Raw genomic sequence first — 25,573 nt, 5'->3', positions numbered from 1 at the left:
ATGCTGTCCACTATCCGGTCTTACCTTCTACCAGTTATCAAACTGTACCTGCTTGGGTTCAAGGTTCTGCTGGTTCAGCTGTTCAGCAGAGCTTTCAGGTTGCCAGGTTGGTTTATTAACTCTCTATAAGTTGTTGTGGTGCACTTCCGTTGACTAGTGTCACACTCCGTAACGCGGCAACGGCAACCTTTTGGTCTCGTGAGTTATGAACGTTGGCACATTATAGTTACTAGGTAATGGAATTGCATAAATAACATATACAGTTAAATGATATATTTAGCTAAATTCGTAGCCACTTACATTGCGGCGTGTGTACAGTAACGTAATGCTAGCTACGTTTGCTAACGCTTGAAAGAGTGTAAAAGTCGAAACACGAGTGAAATATAAGGTTGTCATTTGTATTATCATTGCCGAATTCACCAGAAGAGCTAAACGGTTTATTTTGTTTTTCACAGTATGTTCTTTAAAGCGTCTAAATTTGTGGCCAGTTGATGTGGACTTAAATATCCACTTTTTAAAACGGAGCTTGGTTACTGACGCTTCGTTGACAGTACAACCGCCTGTCAACGAATAACAGTAACTACTGTATATTGAGAAAAGAAAGTGCATTGTGATCCAAGAGTACACTCACTCTAAACATTTATATCGATACGGGCATTTTATAGGAATGTTTTTGGTGTTTTGTGTAAATGGAGGGGATTCATTCAACGCTAGTTAAACAGTGAAACATGAATTACAGACCACTTTCTGTTGAATTTTCATTCATTGTTATAAACTGTAATGCAAACTACTTTTATGCAAAAAAAAAAACATGGAGCACTCGATACACTCAAAATATATTGTGACCCTCTATACATGTTGTTTCGATTACAATAGAGAACATGTAACAAAAATTGTAAGATTTTGATCCAGTGAGTCATTCTTATCAGTTAGCCAGTCCATGAGTCCTCCCATCAGAAAACACTTTACAAGCAACACAGTAAAACTATTCGAAACTCTTATCAAAAAAAGTGAAGGAACATTTTGTATACAGTACAATAGAAATGTAAACACCTAGATAAAGTCCATCTTTCACAGACCATCTCAGGGTCCAACTACAAGGACTTCTCGTGTCTTGAAAGAGCGGCCCGTCTTGAAGCAGCTTCCTTATCGAATGACATTCTCCCTGATATCTGTGTGTCCTCTTCTGCCTCTGCCAGTGATGCCCAGACAAGATGGCAAGGTTGCCATAGTGACAGGAGGAGGCAGGGGAATCGGCTATGAGGTAGTCTGCCACATGGCCAGGCTGGGGGCGCATGTTATCATAGGTACAGTATCAAGCACCACACCACTGACCCGCAAACCTGACTAGGGCAGAAGATACAACCTTTTAACAGTGCAAACACCTAATAGATAACCCTCATATTTGTAGTGCCTTTTAAAATTAAAAGCGCAATGTTACGCAGTGGGGGGTGTTCTGTGAAATGAGGTGATTACTTTCTCTATTTGTGAGAATGTGAATATATTTGTGTCACATAAAATTGAAATTATCACCATGGAGTGCAAATATGTGTCCTGGTCAGGATCATCTGGGCATAGCAACAAACTTGAGAAAGTAATCTGTCAAAGCACTTGCATGCAAATGCACAACTGATGGCAGAATCAAGCCCAAGTCTTGTCACAGATAACAGTGCCTAAATCACCGGTAAACAGGCTGAGATTAGTTTCGCCCAGTTATGCAGCAGCAACACAGAGAGAAGTGAAAAGACTTTTTAGGCTGCATAGAGGACAGTTAACTGATGGTATGACTTTTTACAAAGCAACACAAAACAAAGACAGTGTATAAAGAGTTTTCTTGTTGAGCGACAAGATAGGTGATGTTATGACATCTTTAGGAGAGCAATGGAAATGTTTTAATCAATAACTTTTTCAAAACAACTTTGCTATGGATGGTTTTCTACAGAAGCTGATGAGGCCGTCCATTTTAATACCTTTAACTCGACACTTGCAAGTTCATTATTTCGTTATCTGGAGAAAATAGGCTTTGTTATCACAAGATAACAAGATAATTAACTTCTCAAAAAAAAGAAAAGATAGTTAACTCTGATTACCTAGGATGTTTTTCAGAGATCATAAGTTGAAATGGCCCAAATCGTGACAGTGAAGGACTTGACTTGATGAAGTTAGCAGAAGGATACATGTGTGACGACGACTGTTTTTAAAAATAAGCAAGTTAACACAGGTTACTGTATATAAATAAATAAATTGGAAATAAGATTACTTAAATTATATTCAGAAGATGTTATCTGTGTCCCTTGTAAAAAGAAAATAACACTAAATTATGAGGGGAAATGCTGGGAAACAATTTCATGAATCATTTATGACAATGACATCTCTGACTACATACAGACACAAAATCAAGCATTTTTACTGTATCAATTTAGAAATATTCCAAACTAAACGTCCCATTAGGTTGATCCGGGCCGAATGCATTTAACATAAATGTCAGTATATGTATAAGGATGCGCTGCAGCTGCAACGTCATGTGATTAGCTAATTTTCTTGAGATAATGGATTAACTTGTTATCACAAGATAAACTATTATTATTATTACACTATTTTCTATCTGAAAAAATGTGGAAATCCAAGTGGTGGATAGCTCAAACTCTGGACAGGCTGCATGGCTGAATTCCAAAAGTTTTGTGGAAAAACTACATCTTTTAGCGGAATAGAGTGGGATCAACGATACGTGTTGGTTGGGTTATGGAGCTACTAGGCTGCGGCTGTATCTTAGTCTTATAATAAAGTGTATTTTTTAGTGAATAAAACCATGGCCCTACAGTGCCAGTCATATTAAAGGCCTCCTCTGTGTGTGCCTACTTCAAAGCCTGTCACTGTCAGAGGTCCTTAATTAGTATCAGATGATCAACAGCACTTTCAGAAGCCTCTAGGTTTGGAATAACATCAGAACTGTTTGTATTCATCATTAGAAAATAGTGTATGTGTGATGCTCCACTGTGAGATGATGTAAAGACTTTTTGAGCGCTGCTGGGACTAAAAGACCGTTCAAACCAAGTGTTAAATGCAAATTTAAGATTGTGAGAGGCTTGTTTAGAACAAGGTCTGGTATTGTCATGAATAATTTAGTAATATTTACTGTGGGCAGATAAATGCAATGCAACAAAGTCTTTTAAAGGAAGTGGCTGCTTCATGCTTGATATCATGGTTTCTTTTAGCATCTTTGTGAAGCTCAATCATTTAACTTGGTACAGACACAGTAATACAAATTAACTGCAGTAGACACAAAGCCTAAGTATGGTAAAAATGTGTTGTAAAATATGCAAGAGCATTCTTTTCAACTTCATAAAGAAAGTAACCCATAACTGGCGACATTCATGACCTTTAAAAGGATCTGTGTAAATGGTTAAATAACCAATACAAATAATAAAGAATCCTGAATTTATAGCTGCTACCACTGGTTGTGTTAGACTTTGTTCATCTCATCTCATCTTCATCTCATCTTCATCCGCTTATCCGGGGTCGGGTCGCGGGGGCAGCAGCTTTAGCAGGGGACCCCAAACTTCCCTTTCCTGGGCCACATTAACCAGCTCTAACTGGGGGATCCCGAGGCGTTCCTAGGCGTCCACCTAGTCCTGGGTCTTCCCCGAGGCCTCCTCCCAGCTGGCCGTGCCTGGAACACCTCCCTAGGGAGGCGCCCAGGGGGCATCCTAACCAGATGCCCGAACCACCTCAACTAGAGCAGCGGCTCTACTCCGAGTTCCTCACGGATGGCTGAACTTCTCACCCTATCTCTAAGGGAGACTCCAGCCACCCTCCTGAGAAAACCCATTTCGGCCGCTTGTACTCGCGACCTCGTTCTTTCGGTCATGACCCAACTTTCATGACCATAGGTGAGGGTAGGAACGAAGATTGACCGGTAGATCGAGAGCTTTGCCTTCCGGCTCAGCTCTCTTTTCGTCACAACGGTGCGGTAGAGCGACTGCAACACTGCCCCCGCTGCTCCGATTCTCCGGCCAAACTCACGCTCCATCGTCCCCTCACTCATGAACATGATCCCGAGGTACTTGAACTCCTTCACTTGGGGTAAGGACTCATTCCCTACCTGTAAAAAATAAAAAATAAAATAAAAATTGTATTACCTATTATTACCCATCATTTTCAATTTAAAATAATCACCATGTACAGAAAAAGATTACCGTATGCATTTACAAGTAGACTAAAGAGGAACAGGCCTGGTATTGCAGCAGCTGCTCCGCGAAAGGTCTTCATACCATTCGGAGAGTGTGCGTGTGTGTGAACGCACGGAGCAGAGCAGAGGAGAAGGTGCAGTGAAGATGATGTTATCGGTACAGGCTCGAATGACTAAAAGTTGAGGAAGATATCCCTCGGTGTACTAATCTGTTAAAATGATGGACTACCTTCAGATTTTCATTAATGACACGAAGTTTTCGGTTAACACAACCTCTGACTGGAGCATGTATGTTTATGTTTGTGTATTATACAGTGTATTGATTCAGCTACATATCCATATGCCTGTCTCTCTTTTTTCCTTGAAGTGCCATCAAGTACCTACTTACCAAGGTGATGTACTTCATCGATCACTCACTGATCCTGTCCCCCGGGGCCACTTGCTAAAATATGTTGATCCCCGTCTTTCTCCTTAATGTTATGCAGTTCAAGACTCCATCTGTGATTAACGATTCAGCTCTGCCACACACTTGAGCGTTTTGTTGAGCCCTCTGCTCTGACTCTAGGCTCTGAAATGAACGAATTGGTGCACATTGATGAATCTGTAAATAAGCTTCTTTTGGACCAAGGAGCATGCTTTTCTGTCAAACCGATGTATTCTGGGTGTGATGTAGCCATGTTGTTTCCAGTGAGCTGATACATGGTGTGTGTAAGAGTTTGTTGGAATGCTCTGTTTAGCTTCAGATGTTATCTGTGGGCCTTTGTTATGTAGTGTTGAAAATGCAGAAAATATATTCACTTCTGAGAGAGAGGCATTATTTCCCAACTACTATTGGCTGAAACATGCATTGGCTGTTTCTTTTCTCCTTCCGAATACATCTCATATACCATTTTACACTTTTAGAGGATGTGCGCATTTGACCCTCTTTGTTCATTCACAGAGACATTTAAGTATATCTTAGCAGAAGCATAATTCCAGTTTCATTTGCAAAAATGATCTTGTCAACGGTTACCAACTTTGAAGCCTAAAACCTGAACTTCCTGATATCCAATACTGACACAGACAGCACAGCGCACAACAATCCAATGATAAAACAGTGATTTGTCAAACAAAGCTTGGTAAACAACAGCACATCAACTACTCAAATGATCTTTTACAGTGACAGGCCTACTCATAATCTGCCCAGCATCTGAAGCTGTTTATATCCTGGTTGGTTACATCTTGAGTTTTCCCTGTGGTAGAGACACAGGAGTGGTGGGATGGCATCCTGTTTAATTGTATAATTTCTATTGTTATGCTTTGTTCTTTTGTCTTGAGGGTTTTGCTGGGGATTTGTGTTTTGAGGAAATGCATCTTCCTTTTCATCTAAGCTTTCTCCCAGCAACTCACAACAACCGGCAGCTGAGCTAACTGCCATTAGCATCCCCTCAAATGTATGCTCCCGTGAGGCTTAATGTCATTTCTGCTGCTCCCATTAAACTAACAAGATCAAGATTTTCTCTTTTTTCTCTGTTTGTAGTCTACAGTTACTGGGTTTGGTTTCAACTTAAGTCAATTAGAAGGTCATCAGAATAAATCAGAATGGACCACAGACCTCTCAAAGGCTTGTAGTCATGCAGGGAGTGTTTCACTTGCAAAAGCTAAATGAGGGTTTTAAATTCTTTAGAAATACTCACTTGAGCTGTATTATCTAATTTACAAATTACAGAGAAGTTGTCGGTTAAGGTGCCCAGATGAAACATTGCAATCTGTATTCACAATAATTGCAACTCTGAATAGGTCAAAGGGGTCTTATATAATTTTTTTAGAATGAAATAATGGCTTTTACTAATGCCTTTCTTCTATTTTAATTTATATTTTGCTCTAAGATAAGACCAAAATGGATTAAACCAAAAATGATCAATATAAAAGAAGACTAAACAACATACGTACATATCGCTATAAAATACATGCAGTACCTTCACTGCAACTTAACACAGCAGCAATAAAGAGGTGCAGCAGGGAAAAAGTGAATTAACAGAATGAGATTGTAATCTGTAACTGTTTCTTCCCTACGGATTACTTAGATGTTTTTAAAAAAAAAATGTATTTCATAGCGTGTAATAAAAGCTTGCTCAAGAGTATGAAAAGGAATAATAATTGACAAAAACTCAGAAATACTTTAGTTGCTGTAGATTTCCAAATGTATAAAGATGCACTCAGTTAAGAAGCTCATTTATTCACGTCAATCCGACAGGAAAATATTCTGCAACTATTTTGATAATTGATGAATTGTTTGTGTCAGTTTTGAGCAAACATGCCAGGAATTTCCTTGTTCGAGCTTCAAATGTGAACTTTGTCTCATTCAAGAGGAAACTGAATATTTGAAGTGTAAGTGTTAGTCAGGAGTTACAAGCAATTTCATTACGTCACCCTGGGCTTTAGAAAAATTGCAATGTACATTTATCACAAGACTACCTTCTGATATTTTATGAACTAAGCAATCTGTATATTAATTGGGAAATATCAGCTGACTGAATATCATACTTACCAACATGGCATCTGTTCATATCGTAGCTGCTAGACTCAAGGAGTCAAGACAGCAAGCAGAGAGTAAAGAATAATTCCTTTATTAGTCCCGCAACGGAAATTCGATTTTTTTCACTCTATTATTATTATTCATGTTACACACACACAGGCCCGAAATACACACACATTCATAAACAGGACCTATATACATGCAATTAATGGAGAGATGTTAGAACAGTGCGGGGTTCGGTGCCTTGCTCAACAGCACCTCGGCAGTGCCCAGGAGATGAACTGGCACCTCTCCAGCAACCAGTCCACGCTCCATTCATGGTCCACACAGGGACTCCAACCGGCGACCCTCCGGTTCCCAGCCAAGTCACCTATGGACTGAGCTACTGCCGCCGTATGAGGGGGAAAGGTGGTGTTACGTATTTCAATTAGACCAGCACCACAAAACCTACATTTGAGGTGACAATGATGAATACTGACAGGCAGCTATTAAAAAACATGTCATTCTTCAGTTCTCTTTTTTTTCTTTTTATATATGTCTGTCTGTTAGTTTCTACGCTCTGGTTTCTGGGGCAAAACTGCATTTTTTCTGCGTCAGTTCCTGAACTTCAACATTTTGAAGAAAACTCTTGGTTTATTCATTCAGTGCACATACCGCTATCAATGTCAGAGTATCCTTCGAGACGGTTTGAGTAGAACATTAATGAGACTTGAACCCTACATATGATTACAGACACAAAATCAATACATGAGGAACTTGGTAAAGTGTCTGCTGTACAACCCTATCTGTATTGGAGGTGATCCCACATGACTCTGAGTGTATCTCCATTTCCAATATCCCCACCTCTTGACATAATTCATGAAGTGAGAATATTTATGGTAAAGTGGATCCCTCTCAGGTAATGGAGTAGATGCATATTTCAGATGGAGTGGTAGCATAGTGCTTTTTGTAAGGAGAGTTTATAGTTTGAGCCTCTGCGCTGTCAAATACCAGTTGGATATTAACCAGGGTGCAATTGTGCCTGAAGTGTCTCTGAGTAGATAGCGAATTAAAATGCCTTTTGGAGTGTTTAAGATAAGATAATAAAAATTAAATCCATTTGTGTTGTCAAGACACATTTGTGGAAAATCGTTCCAGCTGCAAAATATGGAATGAATAGGACTACTGAAAACATGTGAATTACAGCATGCATGTTGTTCAAAGCAACAGCAGTAGACCCTTCCAAGAAAAACTATGAAAATGAATGAATAAACAAACTGTACACAGATGTGCAGTATGAATGTCTTTCTTCACCTCTCTGTCCCGAGCCCCTCGCACCACGCAAGCACATACTTTATAGAGTTACCTGTACGAAATGAGTCATTTATTTCATCCTGATGCTGTAACATAGCAACATTTCTATTAGGATTATAAACAAACATGAACATGAATAATTAGCTATAGCCGTGAACCATTGAATAGTTAGTAGAAGGCTAAAGCTAACACCATTTTCAGATCTCTGAAATGCTTTGCTGATGTTGTCACTTGTTTTATTCTATATTATAATAAACCAGCCTTCAGTCGACCATGAATACCAACTCCTTTGCTGTGTCTCCTTGTTCAGATGGCAGCAGTAAGCAGCAGCAGTGCCGTTACTTCAGCTTTTAGCAAGGTAATGCTACTCTATCTGAACAAGGGAAACACCGAGTGTGAGTTTGAGAGTGAACGTAAGCACAGCAGTGTTGCCGGGTTGCTAGGCGAAAGGCCAACCCCAGCAGCAGGCCAGTTCTCCCCACTGTTTTCACAGCAAATGTCCGCTCCCTGGACAATAAACTGGACTATGTATTTACACAGTTTCATCCCTCTATGTACTGTATTGTACTGGATACCAATAAAGTCTCTTATCTATTAATTTAGCATGAACTGGCTGCAGCCGTGAGCTTTTGCCTATAGTTAACAGCAGAGATTTCACTGAAGGTATGCGCATGTGCATCTGCATTTGTAGAGCAGACAAAAAAGAACACACTCTCTCTCTAGATTTTCTAAAGCTTTAAAACAGAGCTAAGATAATGTGCAGAAGTCCAGTTTTCTACCAGAACACTTGAATTACAATAGAATGAAGAGTAGTGTTTTTTTATTGCCCAAAAAATCCCCAAAATAAACTGCCTACCTCATCTTTAAAGGCTCTGAACACACACACAGGTGTGTCAGGACTGTATGGGTGCGTATACACTGTAATTGATTGACATCATCCTGAGTCTGCTCTTTGTTTTGTCTTTTGCTGAGGCGGGACAAATGAGACCTTTATCATTTTTATTCAAAGACCTAATAAATTCCTATCAACGCTCCCCCCAACTTCAACCTAAGGAGAGCCAGAATAAGCTTTAAGGTAAAGTTAGCCTTTATTGATTGACAATAGGGAAATTGTTAAATACCATAAGAATGAAATATATATCTCTATTATAAATATAATAAGACTTTGTGTTTTCTTTCTTCTTATTAGATACCATGTTTTATTTTCCAGACAAGGCACTTTGTAATTCAGAAATCTTAAAGAAATCAATATCTACAGATTTCTTGTCTCCTCCTGTCTTCTTCATTATTTCATAAAGTCATGAAGGAAGGCCGATGCCAATGTAGGAAACAGTTTATCAGCGTTTCAAATATTCTGAATAATGTCTAAATGCATAATTACCGAATTACTTTGCTGTGAAAAGTGTTGAGATAAGATTAATATTGAACTTATTACAGGTGTGATTTTTCCAAGGATGAAGTGTACTTTCTTACTCTGTATTGCACTCACGCACAGTTTATCAATTTGTTCAGCTGCAACACGATTATTTAAGTAAATTAATTAGGTTACATTTTTCATCTCAAGCCCAAAATATTTAGTAGGCAAATTAATACCTCGGGGCATATTTTTTAATCAGCGGCTATTTTAATGGGGAGCTCTGACCGAAAGCAGTTGTGCAGAAATGTGTATTCAATAATATGCAGAGCTCTCAGTGACTGAGCAGAGAAGCCTGTTGAAGAGCAGCTGTTTGTCTGAAAAGTATTTCTGTGTGAGATCACTGTGTCTGTCCTGTTTGTGTCCGCTTGTGGCACTTCACCCAGAAGAGCCGCATCCTCCAGCCCAGGCTGAACCGCAGTGCATCAGGGTAAATGATGCTGTGCCCTTGAAAAGGCCTGCGTGATAATCCAAGATTAGTGTGTCTGTGTGCAGAGAAAAAATCAGAGTGTGCGTGTAGGCTATATTTGTGCGCATGAGTTTGGGTAAAAAGAGAGTTTGCATATTTGTGTGAATGTGTATGCACTTGAGAACTGTGAACCAGCTAATGTTGGAGACTAATGTTTTGTCAATCAATGTTTTGTCAGTTGAGTAATCGCTTAATTGCTGGCACCCATTTGTAGGAAGGGTGTTTACGATGTTAATGCAGCAGTGTGTTTGTCAGTGGCCTTGTGTGTTCATTCGACTGACTTGGAACGCTTCCTTTAAAAAATGAGGGTCAGTTAATTAGACACCAGCTCTGTTTCTTTTATTTCTGTGTCTTTCTCATTGTTTCTAAATATTAAATGTTTTATTCTCTCTTTAATAGAAACAGAGTTCATTTGTATGCAAACATCCTCTGTAAACAGAAACTCTGTGCTGAGCCAGAGAGTCTGTGACTGTATAATACTCCAGGGCTCTAATTTTCTGCATCTAATGTTAAAGTAACAGGTTTTTTTTTAAACAAACATGGACACACGTTAGGTATTGTCATCATTTTATTTAGCTTGCACCCATTTTAAGGTTAATGCACTTAATCCTGCATGTCTACCATACACTATCTGATTGATATTTGGTGTGGTATTTGTACTATGTACTATGCTCTTTTGAGTTCTGCATGAATGCTTTGCTCCCTTCCTTTTAAGACAAATGTTAACAACAAGGATGAACTACTAGTTTGTCTCTCGATGCCTGGTCAAATTCCAAAATGAGTTATTCTGAAAATGCTCTTTCTCCTAGAATCATACCATCAGGCTTATTTTTTATTTGATATCTCATGCATATTTGATGGTATAATTAATTGTATTTTCTACTGCACTATACTGTATAGACTTTGAAACCAGAGTTCTTCCTGAAGGGCTAAATGGTTGTATCAACAGCTCTTTTCATTTGAAGAACCCTCCTTGGAAATTCGTTTTTACAAGATGAAAGAACACAGAAATAAGAGAAACAACAGGATAATCTCCATTATTTTATTTAAAAGCCTCTAAGGGCTTGTCAGACATGGTATTAAACCGTGAGCATCTCCTTCTCTTTCAGGTGGGAGGGATGAGCAGGAGGGTCTGGCGGCAGTCAGAAGGATCTGTGAAGAGTACAAAGAGGCCAAAGGTAAAATTGCAAGCATGTCTGAGAACACATGCACAAACAAACACACACATACACACACATGCTTGTGCGCGTGTTTGTCAGTGTAAGAAGATAAAGGGCAAAGTAGTGTCCGTAAGGCTTGTTTGTACAGTTTTTACTAGGCACATACACATAATTGCTCAGTTCCAGGTATCATACAGAGACAGAGAGCTTCCATGCTGACTGTACAATGTCAGGAGTGTTGTTGTTGCACATCAAGGAAGAGAAGGATACAGTGGGAATGAGGAGATGATGTGGGGAGATAAGTCAAGGCAGAGAGGTGGAGGAGAACATGACAAATGGGTAAATGAATGAAAATAAAGGGGAAAAGAAAGACAAGGTGGGGGGAAAATGGAGGTTTAGAGGAGGTGACGAGATGAGAGGAGACAAACGATAACAGCAAAGAGATTTATTACTCCATTGGCTAACACTTACAGAGTTTTCGGTCACGCCCATGTTGAGGAATTGACTGATCTGGCTGACCTTCACAGCAACATAAATTCCACAGGGGCCTCTTGACTAAAGAGACTCATAAGTTTTCTGTACCAAGCGGCCTTGAGTCTTTATCACCTTTGCAAGGCTTGTCAGATGGTGTACTTCGGGGGACATTGAAAATGGAGCCACACTGATTTTGGTCCATTACAGAAATACTGGTATCTATCAGTATCTAGTGATATCAGTGTATATGTTGTCTGATATGGTCCGATATGAAAACTTTTGTCACAGAACATTTAAAGCGGAATATGCTTTGGGTGATTTAGAAATGGCGTCATTATAGAGTTCTTTATTTAATGATCAGCAATTATACTGATACTGAACATACGCTACAATAGTGGTTTATTTAGCTATTTATTTTTGAAAATTCTTTGTCTTCCATGTGTTCATTTATATATATATATATATATATATATATATATATATATATATATATATATATATATATATATATATATATATATATATTGCATGCATATATTGCATGTATTCTTAAATAAAGTTATTTATCTAGGGAAGCAGCCTTTGCAGAGTTATACTGATGCAAAATTGATGCACAGTCCACATAGAAAAGTTTCATTCCACCCCAAACATTCACTATATCTGCTGACATATCAGTAATACGTGAATTTTTCCCCTTTGAAAATCAGTATCGGTCTCAACAATCCCATAATGGTAAGGATCTAGTTCAAAGACGTACTAATGCAAAAATCACCAATTATTTATTTTAAAGACAAATTGAAATGTGTATTTAATTGTATTTTAAATGTATTTCTACTACACATTTAGGTAGCATACATAACTGCATATATATGTTGTATTACTTTGCCCTCTTATGGACATAATGCACCACAATAGATGAACATGACATTTTTGGCCAATGTTGACAGCACTAAGTGTCGTAGTTGCAAGTGCAGGCCTACTCATTGCATTGACAATTGACACCGAGTGTTCCTGACAATGCTGCCGTATGTGACAAGTTGGGAGGAGAATGGGTTGAAATAACTGCTCATCAGATAATTTCACTTTCTGTCACTGTATCTGTTAGTTCTTCAAAAGTTCTCACTGGTGGAGCTGGCTACAGTTTATGCAAGATACTAAATGAAGCTTTGGAAACTGTCTTCTGCAGTAAAAAGCATCAGAAAGCCGGCTGGCTGGGTCCCTGCTTGTGTGTAAGTGGCTGTCAGGTACAAAGACAGCGGCCATGTAGCTAGTGTCATTGAAGTCGATTTCCCTGGACAGGGCTGTGGTGGAATTGATTACTTCTTTTGTAATTGGCAGGCACTGAGGCATAGGGGACAAGGGGGTGTCTGTAGCCAGATGCTTGTGCACTGAATGAGAATGTGTTGATGTGTGTGGATGTGTGTGCGTGTGTGAATGAGACAGTAATGGATTCTCATTAGTATGTGAGGCAGGCGCTTTAAACATCTCTGTCCAAACGCCCTTTGGCATCCATCCTAGTGTTTGCACATTTGTCTGTTATGAGAAATGGAAGACATCTGGTAATAGACATGTAGGCTGCAGAGGTGCATCTGTATACAGTTATAGAGATCCTTTAAGGGATTTTAAGGTGTCACCAAATAATTTAATGTCATTAGAAAGTATCTACATATATTTATAGAATATAAAAGCCACCTCCATTGTAACGTATAATGGAATAAGCAGCATGGGTATAGCTATGGGGTCGGAAAAGTGAAGCCAGTGCGGAAGAGCCTTAAACCTGCATTCTTTTCTAAGGTCCAGCAGGGGACTCCACCGGCTCCAAAAAGGAGTCTGATTGTTAAGAAGTCAAAGAACAGTTACCCTTATTATTATCACTTGATCTATTACCTCCATAAACTGTAATGTTACTAATGAGTTTATGGTCCCAGTCACTAGTTTTAAGTCTTCTTTAATACCCTACTGTCATAGGATTTTGGCCCTCTCACAGTGTGTTTTAACTTCATCAGTAAGTTGTAGCGTTTTGGTTGCCTAAAATGTCTTGATCAGTGTTCAGTGGTGGCACCTTGCTAACTAAGGTAGATAGCTAGCTCTAGACTTAGCTGGTAATTAAGGGAAACTGCCAATTTTCAACCGGCTCTGTGTCACTGCAGTACATGCAGATTAATGGCACAAGCACTTCCCACTCATCTACCGGCAAAAGTCCATTGGAGGATTAATTGAAAATTAGCAGTTCCCTTCAAGTTAAAAGGTAAACGTTTCTCTCTTTAGCATTTTGCTTGGTACAGCGCCGTTGAAACATTGCCCCCCCCAGCTCTGCCCTCTTATCCAAGAAGATTTTTCCCTAGATGCATCGCAAGAGAAAACATTGAGTGCGATGTAAATGAGGCCATGTGGCCAATTCGTCAAGAGAGAATTGACTAGAAGATATTTTTCTCTTTATTGTATAGAATTTTTATTCTTATTGTCCTTATGTCTTACACAGTGATGGATTTTACTGTATTTTTTCTTTCATACTATATATGTGGTTTCTGTTGGAATATTTCATTTCTTAGCCACAATCTCAAAAAAAAAAGAATGAATACTGCATTCAATAAAATTTGAAAAATCATTGTATATGATTCTGGATCTATTTTTTGCAAACAAGCAAATAGGCACTGATATGTGAGCTGCTGACCAGTAATGCAGCAATGATTCACATTGAGAGCTGAATTTTGTATTTTGATGCCCCTTGTCTAATGACTGATTGGAAGCGCTTATGCACTTGTGTGCAAGTTGTGTTGTTTGAGGGCAAAATTTGCTTTTGGTCCATATTATAAATGTTTTGGTGGAGGTAGAGCCTTTTGCAGGCAAAATGAGTCATTTTGACCATTGGTGCCACTGTTTAGGCCTTTGCGTTAACAGTTTTGAAAAATGTGGATTTTTATTCGACTACTGCGTCAAAGCAATCAAAAAAAACTGTAAAATCACCACATTTTAGCGTAAGTCTACTTTTTGGTTCAAACTTGTCCAAGAATCCAGTCACTTTAGAGCATGAATATTACAGGCATTTCGGTTGATGCACAATTCTTGGCACATATATGAATATACTGCATGTATGTTTGTATTTGTGTAAATGGATAAAGGTGTTTTTCATCTCAATCGGTATCATGTATCATCATGGTATAACGAAGGCACTGTCCCTAGAAAACCTTGAGGACAATCCTGTGGAAATATGCAAATGCCTTTTGACTGCAAGTGGGCTTTAGTCAGTGAGACTTAAAGCATTTTACTTAAAACACAGACATACATACACACTGGGTATTTTTTGCCACTGGCGGCACTGTCTGTCCAGTAACTTTAGTCACGGTGCACTTGAAAATAACACTTTGTGCCTCAAACCATGGGCCTGGATTAACCGTGTGAAGCGACGCAACCTGTTAGTGTGTGTGTGTGTGTGTGTGTGTGTGTGTGTGTGTGTGTGTGTGTGTGTGTGTGTGTGTGTGTGTGTGTGTGTGTGTGTGTGTGTGTGTGTGTGTGTGTGTGTGTGTGTGTGTGTGCTTAACACATTACATTCTCTCGCTTAGGTAACCCAGCTGCTCACTTCCTATAATTTTAACTAAGCTCTTTCACTCCAATTAACATCATTTTTAGCCTCCTTTGTTTTTGTTTAGGTCATTCATAAAAGTAATTGAAAGTTGAAAGTTTATCATAGACTGACCTCATTTACCATAGACTGTGTAAAAAATGGACGTAGCCTCTCAGCCGGGGCCCGTTCTCTCAAGTTGATCCAATCATTCGTCTCTGGGAGGCTGTATTTCAAGTCATGGTGCAAGTGCGGCTATTTAATTAGCATAACTGGGCTAACGTTAACACGTTGTGTTCCTGAACCATCTGTTTGTACAGTTGATCGAAGAGAAAACCATCTTGTCACTTATGGTAACACCACCACACCAATGACCGCAGTCCAGATCGAGATGATGGAGTTAGCAAGCTAACCCTGACAGCTAGCCTCCGAGGAGGAGTGAGGGCCAGCGGCTAGTTGTCACTCAAGAGGCCACACCCCTAATTATTCATACATTTTAACCTCCAATAAAATAAAAACTAGCCTGTTACAAAAATATTCACCCTTCTAAGTATTTCATGGAGATATGACTTAAACACACAGACTAGAATGTTTTTTAACAGGCCGTAAATAGGTCTAATTATGCTGTAAAAACGGCCTGTTTAACATGGGGGTAAATGAGAAACTGCTCTATTGTGCAAACTACTCCTACTGGCCACTCGCAGAACTGCAGTTTTTGGCACTTCCTTATTGGATCAACCAGGAAGTCGCTGTGGTGGGGGCTTGGCAATTAACCAAAATCCAATGGAAAATTCTCATTGGCTTTTTGTCACGGCAACCAGGGTGATGCTAACTTCAAGGTACGCCTACAATAATTTCCATCCCTCCAGCACTGTTTTGTAGAGAGGCGGGAAGCTTTAGCAGGTGTGATAAAAGAAAATTGCATCTGGCTTCATATTCAGGTGAATTTACGACTTGACAATCATCTTACTGTGTTCTATTTACAGCAAAAAATAATCAATATTATCATTTCTTAACTCTGCCAGTAAAATATTTGCCAAAAAAGAATTTCTCATCAAGGTCTTTACTGTCAGTTTTAATGCAGTATCTCTCGCCTTTTGGCAAGCAGCAGAGAAAATTGAATGTGTTTACCAGTGATGCATTTTAATATCAGATTTAAGTGTAATCCCGCTTAATCATATCTACTTTAGTCACAATCAGGGCACAAGGTGCATGTTAAAGCCAAGTGGAAAGAGGGGATTTATGGTAAGAGAAGTAGGCAGTCCGCTCTCATTTTTTTTTATTGTATTGCTTTTTTAAAAGTTATTCATTTATTCAAAGCAACGCTAAATAGATTGAACGAAGACGCTACAGCATGAATGCCAAAAATTGAACTCTTGTACGATGATTCGTGATTAAAAGACGTGGGCATTACAACTTGCATACGGTATTAATTACCTGCTGTTTGGCATACAGACTGTGCTCATGTTTGAAAGTGTAGCAGTGCAGCAGAGCATGTGATGAAAGTGATATTTTCACTGACATGTTCTGTTGCATGCATTTTTACCTCTTCCCCAAATCAAATCACAATTGTACCAAGATAATGAAACAGGATGAACTACTGCAAAAGTGGTCCAAGATGATTCCGTTCACTCTCTGAATTGCTTGGCTGCCTTTGAAATATTTAGTTCAATTATATCTAAATTGAAAAACTTTCATTTTTAGGCACTGCAGTGTTTCACTTTTTGTGCACTCATGTGGCAGGAACAATTTCAAATCACATTTAGTGTTTCAAAATTACAGACGCAATCTAATAACACTCGTGAGTCTGCTTTTTCATCCACAACTGGTTGAGACACAAAGTCAGCTGTTTATATGACAGAGAAAAAGGGAAAAAGGGGAAAGGAAGGTGTTGGTCCACAAACTCTGGAGCAGAGTTAGAAAGCGCTGCTCTTCCATGAAACCATCCTTTGACCTTTGCCCCCTTCAAGACTTCACAAGTCATAAATGTGACATGGTGCATTCGAGTGTCTTTGTTTGGAAGTAATACCCAAAAGCACACTTTGGCGAAAATCTGTTGTTTTTTAGGCAACAGTAAAGTAGTACAAGGAAACAATAACAAAAATGTCCACTTCGCTTTGTTCACAGCAGACATTTTGACTAGCCACAGTAGGGAAAGCACAGGTGTTAATAAGCACAAAAACAACGGCTCTGTTCTATTCAAGTGTCTCAGTAAGCCATGACAGTGAGGCAGCATGCACAATACCAGGACCCTGAAACTGAAGCAGATAAATTGAAATAGTTTATCATTTATCTTTTATTATTTACACCTGTGCTTTTCCTTCTGTGACATTGTCAAAATGTCAGAAAAAAAAAATGAACAGATGGAAGGAATGAATGTGATTTGATATTTTTGCCACATCACCTGCCCCTAGTTAGATGTGGCAGTGCATTATAAAATCGGAAACATTTATAGACCTTTATAAAGTTAATGTAAAACTTAAAAAAATAGAATAAAATGACACATAATTCGTATTTTGAACAACAGTAAAGCTTTTGATTTATGGTTGTTGACATAGTTTTATACTCTCCACCACCTAAAAGTAACACAATAATCAATTGGCATGCTATAGAAAATGTCCACCGTTACGATAGGTTATTACATTAACTTAAAATGTATTAAAAAAAAAGTAGTCGTTTAATTTGCAGGTCACAGTTTAATTTAACATGCAGCCTAAATGATAATGATACATTAGAAATGGATCTAGAGGGTCTTAAACAGCATATGTGCGTATCCAAAGGCAGTTCCTCTTGTAAATTGATCCCTCTGTAATAAAAACAGTCAGTGTGTTTGACTGGAGGAAGCTGAGATTTATAGAAGATCCTGGGGTCTTAATTGAGGGCCGACAGCAGCAGGCCCACGCCAGATCGATGGCATTTCATCCCCAGTGGGCTTTCTAGATATGACTGACCCATCTGAAAGGGCCCTGCCCCAAGGGAGCCCACTCAAGAGGACAGGAGAGGACTGACAGGCAGGACACACGCACACGCACACACGCACACACACACACACACACACACACACACACACACACACACACACACACACACACACACTATGCACTGCATACATGTGTCTGTTGTCCTGCTTATGCACGCACAAGCACATTTTCTTGCTGTTATACAATTTAAATGCACAGACTTTATTTCTCAGCTTCTGTCTTTCACACACGCACGCACACACACAGCAGGAGGTGAGTGGCATGGCTTAGAGATAAGGCCTGCTATCGGACCTTCATCAAGAATTGCAGCACTCTCGTCTGTCATGGCGGCTTTTTTCTCTATCAGCTCCATCAGTTCTCCTTTCTCAGTCCTCTTCCTGTCTTTGTCCATTATATATGACCCTCTACAGGCCTGCAGGAGGACGAACAAAATATAATTTTCCTGATGTTTGAAAGACTACTGTCTGCATTATGGCAGTGCACTTGTGTTTTAGAACTTTTATCGAATACTGAGAAAAGACATTCAGAGCCCAACAGGTACAAAGGATATGTATATATTTGGTTGAGGTTTATTCCTAAATTGCCATGCATTTTGAATTTGATTGAGGCCATTCCTATGAAAAAAGCAGGGTTCAAAGATGAATAATCTTGAGGCTTTGTGCATCTTAAATCATACTTGTCATTACGGATGACCTCCTGGTTCCTCATTCTACATTCTCATCGTTGATCCCAGACTCACTGCCCTCTCTGATACTGTGATAAATAGAATATTGCACCTGTCACCTCCCGTTCGGGAGTATCTCAGAGAGGAAAACAGTGCCCCCATTTGCGTATTATAACTAGGGCTTCACCCTGCCAGCCTTAGGAAAAACAAAATGAAACTTCTCAACTGGTCGCAGTTGCAAAGATTGCACACATCGCACACATTAATAAACCTTAAATATGTTTCATTTCAATCATTTAGTAAATATGTTTTATTCTCTTTATGTGTTTATATTTTCACACTGTATTTATATTACTTTTATGTTTTTGATGAAGGATTGGTGATGTTGTTTTTGTGGTTCAGTGCAAAGAAATTTCAAATAAAGATTTGTGTTTTTAGTAGAGAAGTGCTAGGAAAGAATTAAGCCTTTTATGAGCACACTTTTTTGATGAAGCTAGAGTTCACTTTATTGTCTCCCTCCACTCAAAGAACTGTTTTTCTTCTGTTTCTGTCCTCTAAAATGTCTGGCATTGACTATAGTGTTTTCACATTCCTCTCCCAAAGGAGGAGATATCTGTGCACTTATCTGCAATTTGACATTCTAACATATTCTGGGGATGCTTTAGCTGGTACACCCCTAATCCAGGAACCAATCGCTGTCTAACACTATTCGACGGAGAACAATGGGAATGGGAACATCATTCCACCAACAGAGAGCCTGTTGGGAACAGAGTAAATAAGCAAAAGTAAATAAAGGAGGAGACAGGGAAGGACTTAAAATGATGCCCAAATGCAAAGCTTCAGAACTGGCCTTAAAATATCTAAATAAAATAATAATTGAATTTACAGAACACTGCCATCAGCCTAGCATTTTTAAAGTAAGTGGAAATATGACAGCTCTAATTTAATAGACACACACAGTGCTGGAGTAGAAAAATTGTGACAACTCAACTCAATATTATGTGACAACTCAATACTCCTAGAGGTCGGAGCTGTGACTGACATGAGGGACAGACACCATACAATTTACAGTAATCCCATATCATTTATTGATTAAGGGGAAGTATCATTTTATTGCTGTCTTCTACCTCTGCAGGTGTTACAGTGATAGTTCTGCTTGAACATAAACACTCTTCATACTGTGCTAAGTAGAAGTCCTCACAAAAAGCACCAAGCACCATCACCAAACGTACTTCTGTGGATAGAGTATACACACACTTAAGCACAGAGATTCGCTTTCATGCTCTGATGATGCCAGCTCCTGGGCATTGCTGTCCTACCTGTGTCTTATTATACATTAGACATGATTGAAAGTAGTGTTAAGCTTTGATGGGGCTCAGGAAAAAGTATTAGGTTTGAAATAATGTGCTGGAGCAACAGAAGCGTAGCGCTGCTAGTATTGTAGTTTAAGAACCCACCGAGCCGGCTGTAAGAAATGATTAATACACTCTTTGATGTCATACATCCAAATCGGCTAGCAGAAATAATCCATTTATAATGGTTCTGATGTGTGTGTGTGTGTGTGTGTGTGTGTTTGTGTGTGTGTGTGTGTGTCTGTGTCCATTCCAGTTGAGTTCACCAAACTGGACCTAGCCTCTTTGCACTCTGTCCGTCAATTTGTCCAGACCTTCAAGCAGCGGGGCCTGCCGCTAAACATTCTGGTCAACAATGGTGAGTGATGGAAATGTGTGTTTGATGTTGTGTCCTTCTTGTGTGGACTTTATGCTGCATTTTGTAGTCCAAATAGTATTCAGCGAGAAAAGTAAAAATCCTCTACACAGCGGCGTTATTAAGATACTGTAATCTGACTGAGTTTAAAATGATTTTAAGTATTAAACTCACACTTTTACATACTGTACATTTCAGCATTTTTTGCAAGTAGTGTGTTTCGCATTTACTCCATCAGGCTGGCTAATCAATTAGGGAAACCTTTTACTTCTGATGTACCCCCACATCTCGGTCAGATGTCAGATTTGTGTGCTTTAAACGCCTGTGTACGTGTGCATGTTTGTAGCGGGTGTCATGCTGGTTCCTGAGAGCCGGACTGAGGATGGATTCGAGCAGCACTTTGGCGTGAACTACCTAGGCCACTTCCTGTTGACCTGGCTGCTCCTGGACACATTGAAGGATTCCGGGAAATGTGAGCGCTTCTCACGCGTGGTCAACGTCTCCTCCTCTGCTCACCGCATCGGCCAGATCACACTAAATGAATTAAAAAGCTGGTAGGCTCACACACACACATTCGCACAGACATTAGCAATCACAACCGTATCAGATGATGTGTAACAAAGCTGGCCATTTACAAAAAGAGTGATTTTTAAAGCACATTTCATCAATATGTAAAAGATCATGACAGTTAATTTTAACTGGGATCTTATTTTCATACTTTTGTCTGTCAGTCCTCTTAGTAATTATAAAATTGGTAATTCATGAGATCTGGAAACACAAACCCCATTGAACAAAACTACAAAAATAATACTATAGATATTATTGTATATTATTGTATTAAACAGGAATCAACCCTTAACTGTGTTTTTTTGTTTTGTTTGTTTGTTGTAAGCACATTGTAAATCCCAACTTGTCACAGTCTCCTGCACTTCCTCTCTGCTGGCACCAACACAATAGTTTAATTTTCCTGTTGGCATTAATGGATAACTGTTGGCTCCAGTTGGATTAGTATTATTCCAGTTAGCGGCACTGCTGTCCAGAAGCATTAGCTGCCTGAATAACTTCATTGTGTTGTTGCAATACCCTAGCGTTGGACAAAGGCACAAACCAATGTGATAATTTAAAATAATACATAATATCCTTATTTAATTCAAAATTCAGTTCTAAATGCCATCTTACCTGGGATAGCCTGCAGGGCTTTAGTGTTGCCCTCAAGGGTCCTTTTTTTACACAACATCTTTTACACAACAAGGTATAAATGTGACCAGATTTTTCCTAAACAGTAAAACATAACCAAAAGTTTAGATTTTTAGTTGTGAGGTAGCTAATTTATCTGCCTTTTAGCTAACTTACAACATATCTACTGTAAAGGAAAAGAGAGTTACAGCAGCAACACCTTTGTAGATGTTGACATGCCAGTGTCACGGAAAGGAAGTAATAATGAATTTAAAAAAAAGATTTTACAACTGTGTTTGTGCATCAATGATTTAAACAATAATCAACATATAAATTATTTAAACAGCAGATAATAAAAAGGAAAAACTTCCTGACTGTTAAAGGTGCAGATACTTTCCTGCATATTACCCACATCCACACCTGTACTTGCTGTTGATGTTTTCTTTATTGCAGAGAGTTTGTACAAGTTGGATTGGAGCTGTGGATCTTTTTAAGCTGCTGGCACTGCGGCTCTGCAGTTGCATGATGTTGTCTGGCTGCAGATGCTTCACATCAATGATACAGTGTGTCCTTGTTTGCCAAGTGTTCTGGTTGAGACTGAAGATTCAGAGAGTCTCATTAAGTTTCCACTGTAAGAAGCACTCGGCCTTGTTCAGCTTATAAGAATTAACTGAACAAAAACAGCGGTTTATCTGCCTTTTGTCCTTGAAGTATTAAAACAGACACACATTTCAGTTTTAGTGCAACAGTCTGATTGGTTTTATTGCTTTTTCTCTCTTCAGCCAGTGTTATTCAGCCCATGCTGCGTATTGTCGCAGTAAGCTGGCCCAGCTGTTATTTAGTTCCCACCTCCACCAGGAGCTGCAGCGTGGAGGTTTCCCACTGAGTTCTTGTGCTGTCGATCCTGGAATGGTGGATACTGCTCTCTATCGCAACCTTTGGACGCCCCTCTGCCTGGTGCAGAGCGCCATTGCTCGCCTGCTTTTCAGGGTAAAACACTATCCTGACTTTCATCTGCTTAAGTCACACATTTGATGTATGTCAGATATGAAAGAAATATTTAAGTAAATTTCATAATTATCTGTGAAAAAAAAATGTCTACTTAGTCTGTGAATGATAGAACCAAACGCTCTTGGGTTCCTATAACAAAGGAGTGATGGTCCTCCAACAGGCCCACACATGCACAAACAGCAGATAATAAAAAGGGAAACCTGCCTGACTGTTAAAGGTGTGAAAATGGCAGATACAGAATATAATCATGATTTTTCTACCAACAAACAGTCCTGTTAGCCACTATGTTAGACATTTAAAAACCAAAATAATGGTCTGCTCCGGCAAAAAGTAACCACTAAACTCTGTTCAAGGTGTAACACAGTGCCCTGAAACAACAAACTCCATACATTGCTCAGAAGTTTATTTTAACAAGATGAAACACAGATCTGCATGCATGAGCACACACATTCACACGGTCTATCCACACCAGTGAAAATGGAAGTGCTATTAAAAGTCAAGGAAGGCTGTTCACTGTGTGTTATATTTTAAAACATTTCTTGCTTAGCTTAAAGCGCTGGCTGCAGGCTGCTGTTAACGGGCCTGGGCTTTAATGGAAGGAGACATGTGCGCGTGGTTGAGCCTAAAACTGCAATTGTTCCAGGCATTTGCCTCCAAGCGCAACCTTTGGGAGGGTTCTGCCCCACATACGCAAACACATTAATCACATAAACTCATGCATGTAATTAACATTAACACGCACACACCTACCCACACAAACTGTGATTCTCTCTGTTACAACACCTTCAAATCAAGAGCTATAACATTTAGGTGCATGCAGAGCTAAAAAAGTCGATAAAGAGAGAGAGAGAGAGAGAGAGAGAGAAAGAGTATTTGAATCCTAGATCACAGATCAAACAATGCAAGGACAATTAAGAAAGTAGATAAGCAAGTATTGTAAGAAATAAAAAGCAACTAAGGAAATAATAATAATAATAATAATAATTATATAATTACTGAAAAAAAATGCAGAAATGCAGAAATACAAAAATACGGGCACTCAGAACTGTGATGCTCTAAAGTGCCTTTTGGCAGCATGCAGCAATCAATATTTGGATTTCATTTCTGATTATGAAATTTGCAGTATTGTGAAAATAATGCAGTGAAGTCAGATAAAACAGAGCAACAGGTGAGCTGCACTGATTGGCCTTCTTTTGTGTTATTAAAGACAAAAATAATTTTTAGGACAAACAGACATGCAAGAGACATACACAGAACAATAGACAGTCATGAAAGAGGGGGTTGGGGCAGTGACGGGTGCAATGTCTATGGCTGCAAAGTGCAGCCAAACTGAAAGTTGGGAATAGTTTAAATTGAGCGGGGAAGTGCAACCGGATGATAACTGCAGCCGGAGTGACAGAGTCATGTAACTCCCGTGACATGTTGACCTACGTTACACATGAACATGAGAAGAATGTTATTGTGTATTTGGCGGTGCATCACTTGTGATCTCATTCCATTTACCTTGTTGAATAAGTTTATACCTAAAACAGATTTGATAAACGATGATCAACCAGATTTATGTTTAAATCAAGAAAAACAGCCATCAAGACAACTACAAGAATGAATGTTTTGTGAAAGTCATAAGCAATGAAATGGAATGAACAATGAAATGAGATGTTTGTTTTATTTTCTTCTCAAAAAAAGCGTTACTAAAACCCCTCCCTGTGTAAACACATAGCAACATGAATAATGTAGTACAGGTTGTGTTTGCCTGTATCATCACTTGTACTGAAAAACAATTGCCCTGCAAGCTAAGTAATAATTCATTCAGAAGAACGATTAAAATTTATGTTTGGAAATATTATGGAGTAATACAACACACACAGAGACAAACACTTACACACACTAACTCACTAACTCACTAACTCACTCACTCTCTCTCACACACACACACACACACAAAGTATGTTGTTGATGCTCGCAGGATATGACCCCTCTATGCTTTGGAACCTACTCCTGATCTCACAGCTGACACTGAGATCATTGTTGAAATGCATCAACACTAAGACTTGCACACTTATGCCTGCGTACACACACGCAGGCACACACCCTGAGCCTTCTTTTCACTGACGCTAACATACAGTGACATCAGCCCTCCCCTGGCATCTATACACACACACACACACACACACACACACACAAACACACACACTTGGGCACATATTATAATTTTTTTGCAGTTATATCATGTTCGTGAAATTCTCATGTTGCAGTCACTCAAATTCCTTTTGGTGTTATGTATCTTTGGTTTTCAGTGATTTATAATAATGTGCATATATATTATTATTTATATTATTATACCGAATATGCGTTTTCTTCAGACTCCTTCAGAGGGTGCTGCCACAGTACTGTACGCCGCTCTGTCACCGGCCTTGGAGGGGGAGAGTGGAGGAGGCTACTGGGCCGACGGGCTCAGGGTGATGACAACACCGCCGACCTTTGACCCCCAGCTGCAGCTAAGCCTGTGGGAAACCAGCGTCCAGTTGCTGGGCTTGCAGTAGCATGGGACGAAAAGACAACTAACTGAACTTCACCTCGAAGAAAAACATCGGATAAGGAAGCTTAACTCGGGGCCAAGCAGCCAAGTTCTATTCATTTCTTCTTCTCTGTATTTTTTTTTTCTCCATCCATACCTCACATCAAGGTCTTTGTAGCATTTTCTGTTGACATTCTCACGTTCCACCGTTGGACTGTGACCGGTTATCAGGGGAGTGAAGATTTTGTCCTGCCAAAGAAGGACTACAGAGGATAGAAGACTTTTTTTCCCAATGAGCAAGAAAACACGTACAAATACACTCAAGGGTTATATCGAGATATGATTTTGCTGTCGTAGATACTGTACAGCAGCTGACATTGGCCTTTACTTATGAACAGAATTATCCATCTCTGATATGGTATTTTATCCTGTGATCA

The 25,573-nt window shown here is 39.3% G+C and overlaps 1 protein-coding gene across 1 annotated transcript; it reads left to right on the top strand.

The window, feature by feature from the left end:
• On the top strand, positions 1 to 25,250 carry LOC310952995 (polyprenol dehydrogenase; the record flags this gene model as incomplete). Its single annotated transcript, XM_083921887.1, has 7 exons — positions 1 to 106; positions 1,200 to 1,307; positions 10,993 to 11,061; positions 20,333 to 20,434; positions 20,778 to 20,985; positions 22,390 to 22,597; positions 24,982 to 25,250. The coding sequence occupies 7 exons, from the start codon at positions 1 to 3 to the stop codon at positions 25,159 to 25,161; spliced, it is 981 nt and encodes a 326-aa protein (XP_083778013.1). The 3' UTR covers positions 25,162 to 25,250.
• Between the last annotated feature and the right edge of the window lie 323 nt (positions 25,251 to 25,573).

This window comes from Echiichthys vipera (genome assembly GCF_963691815.1).
Source record: "Echiichthys vipera genome assembly, chromosome: 10".
Classification (NCBI taxonomy): Eukaryota; Metazoa; Chordata; class Actinopteri; order Perciformes; family Trachinidae; genus Echiichthys; species Echiichthys vipera.
The sequence above is the reverse complement of the archived record's forward strand: the minus strand, read 5'-3'. Positions and strand labels throughout refer to the sequence as shown.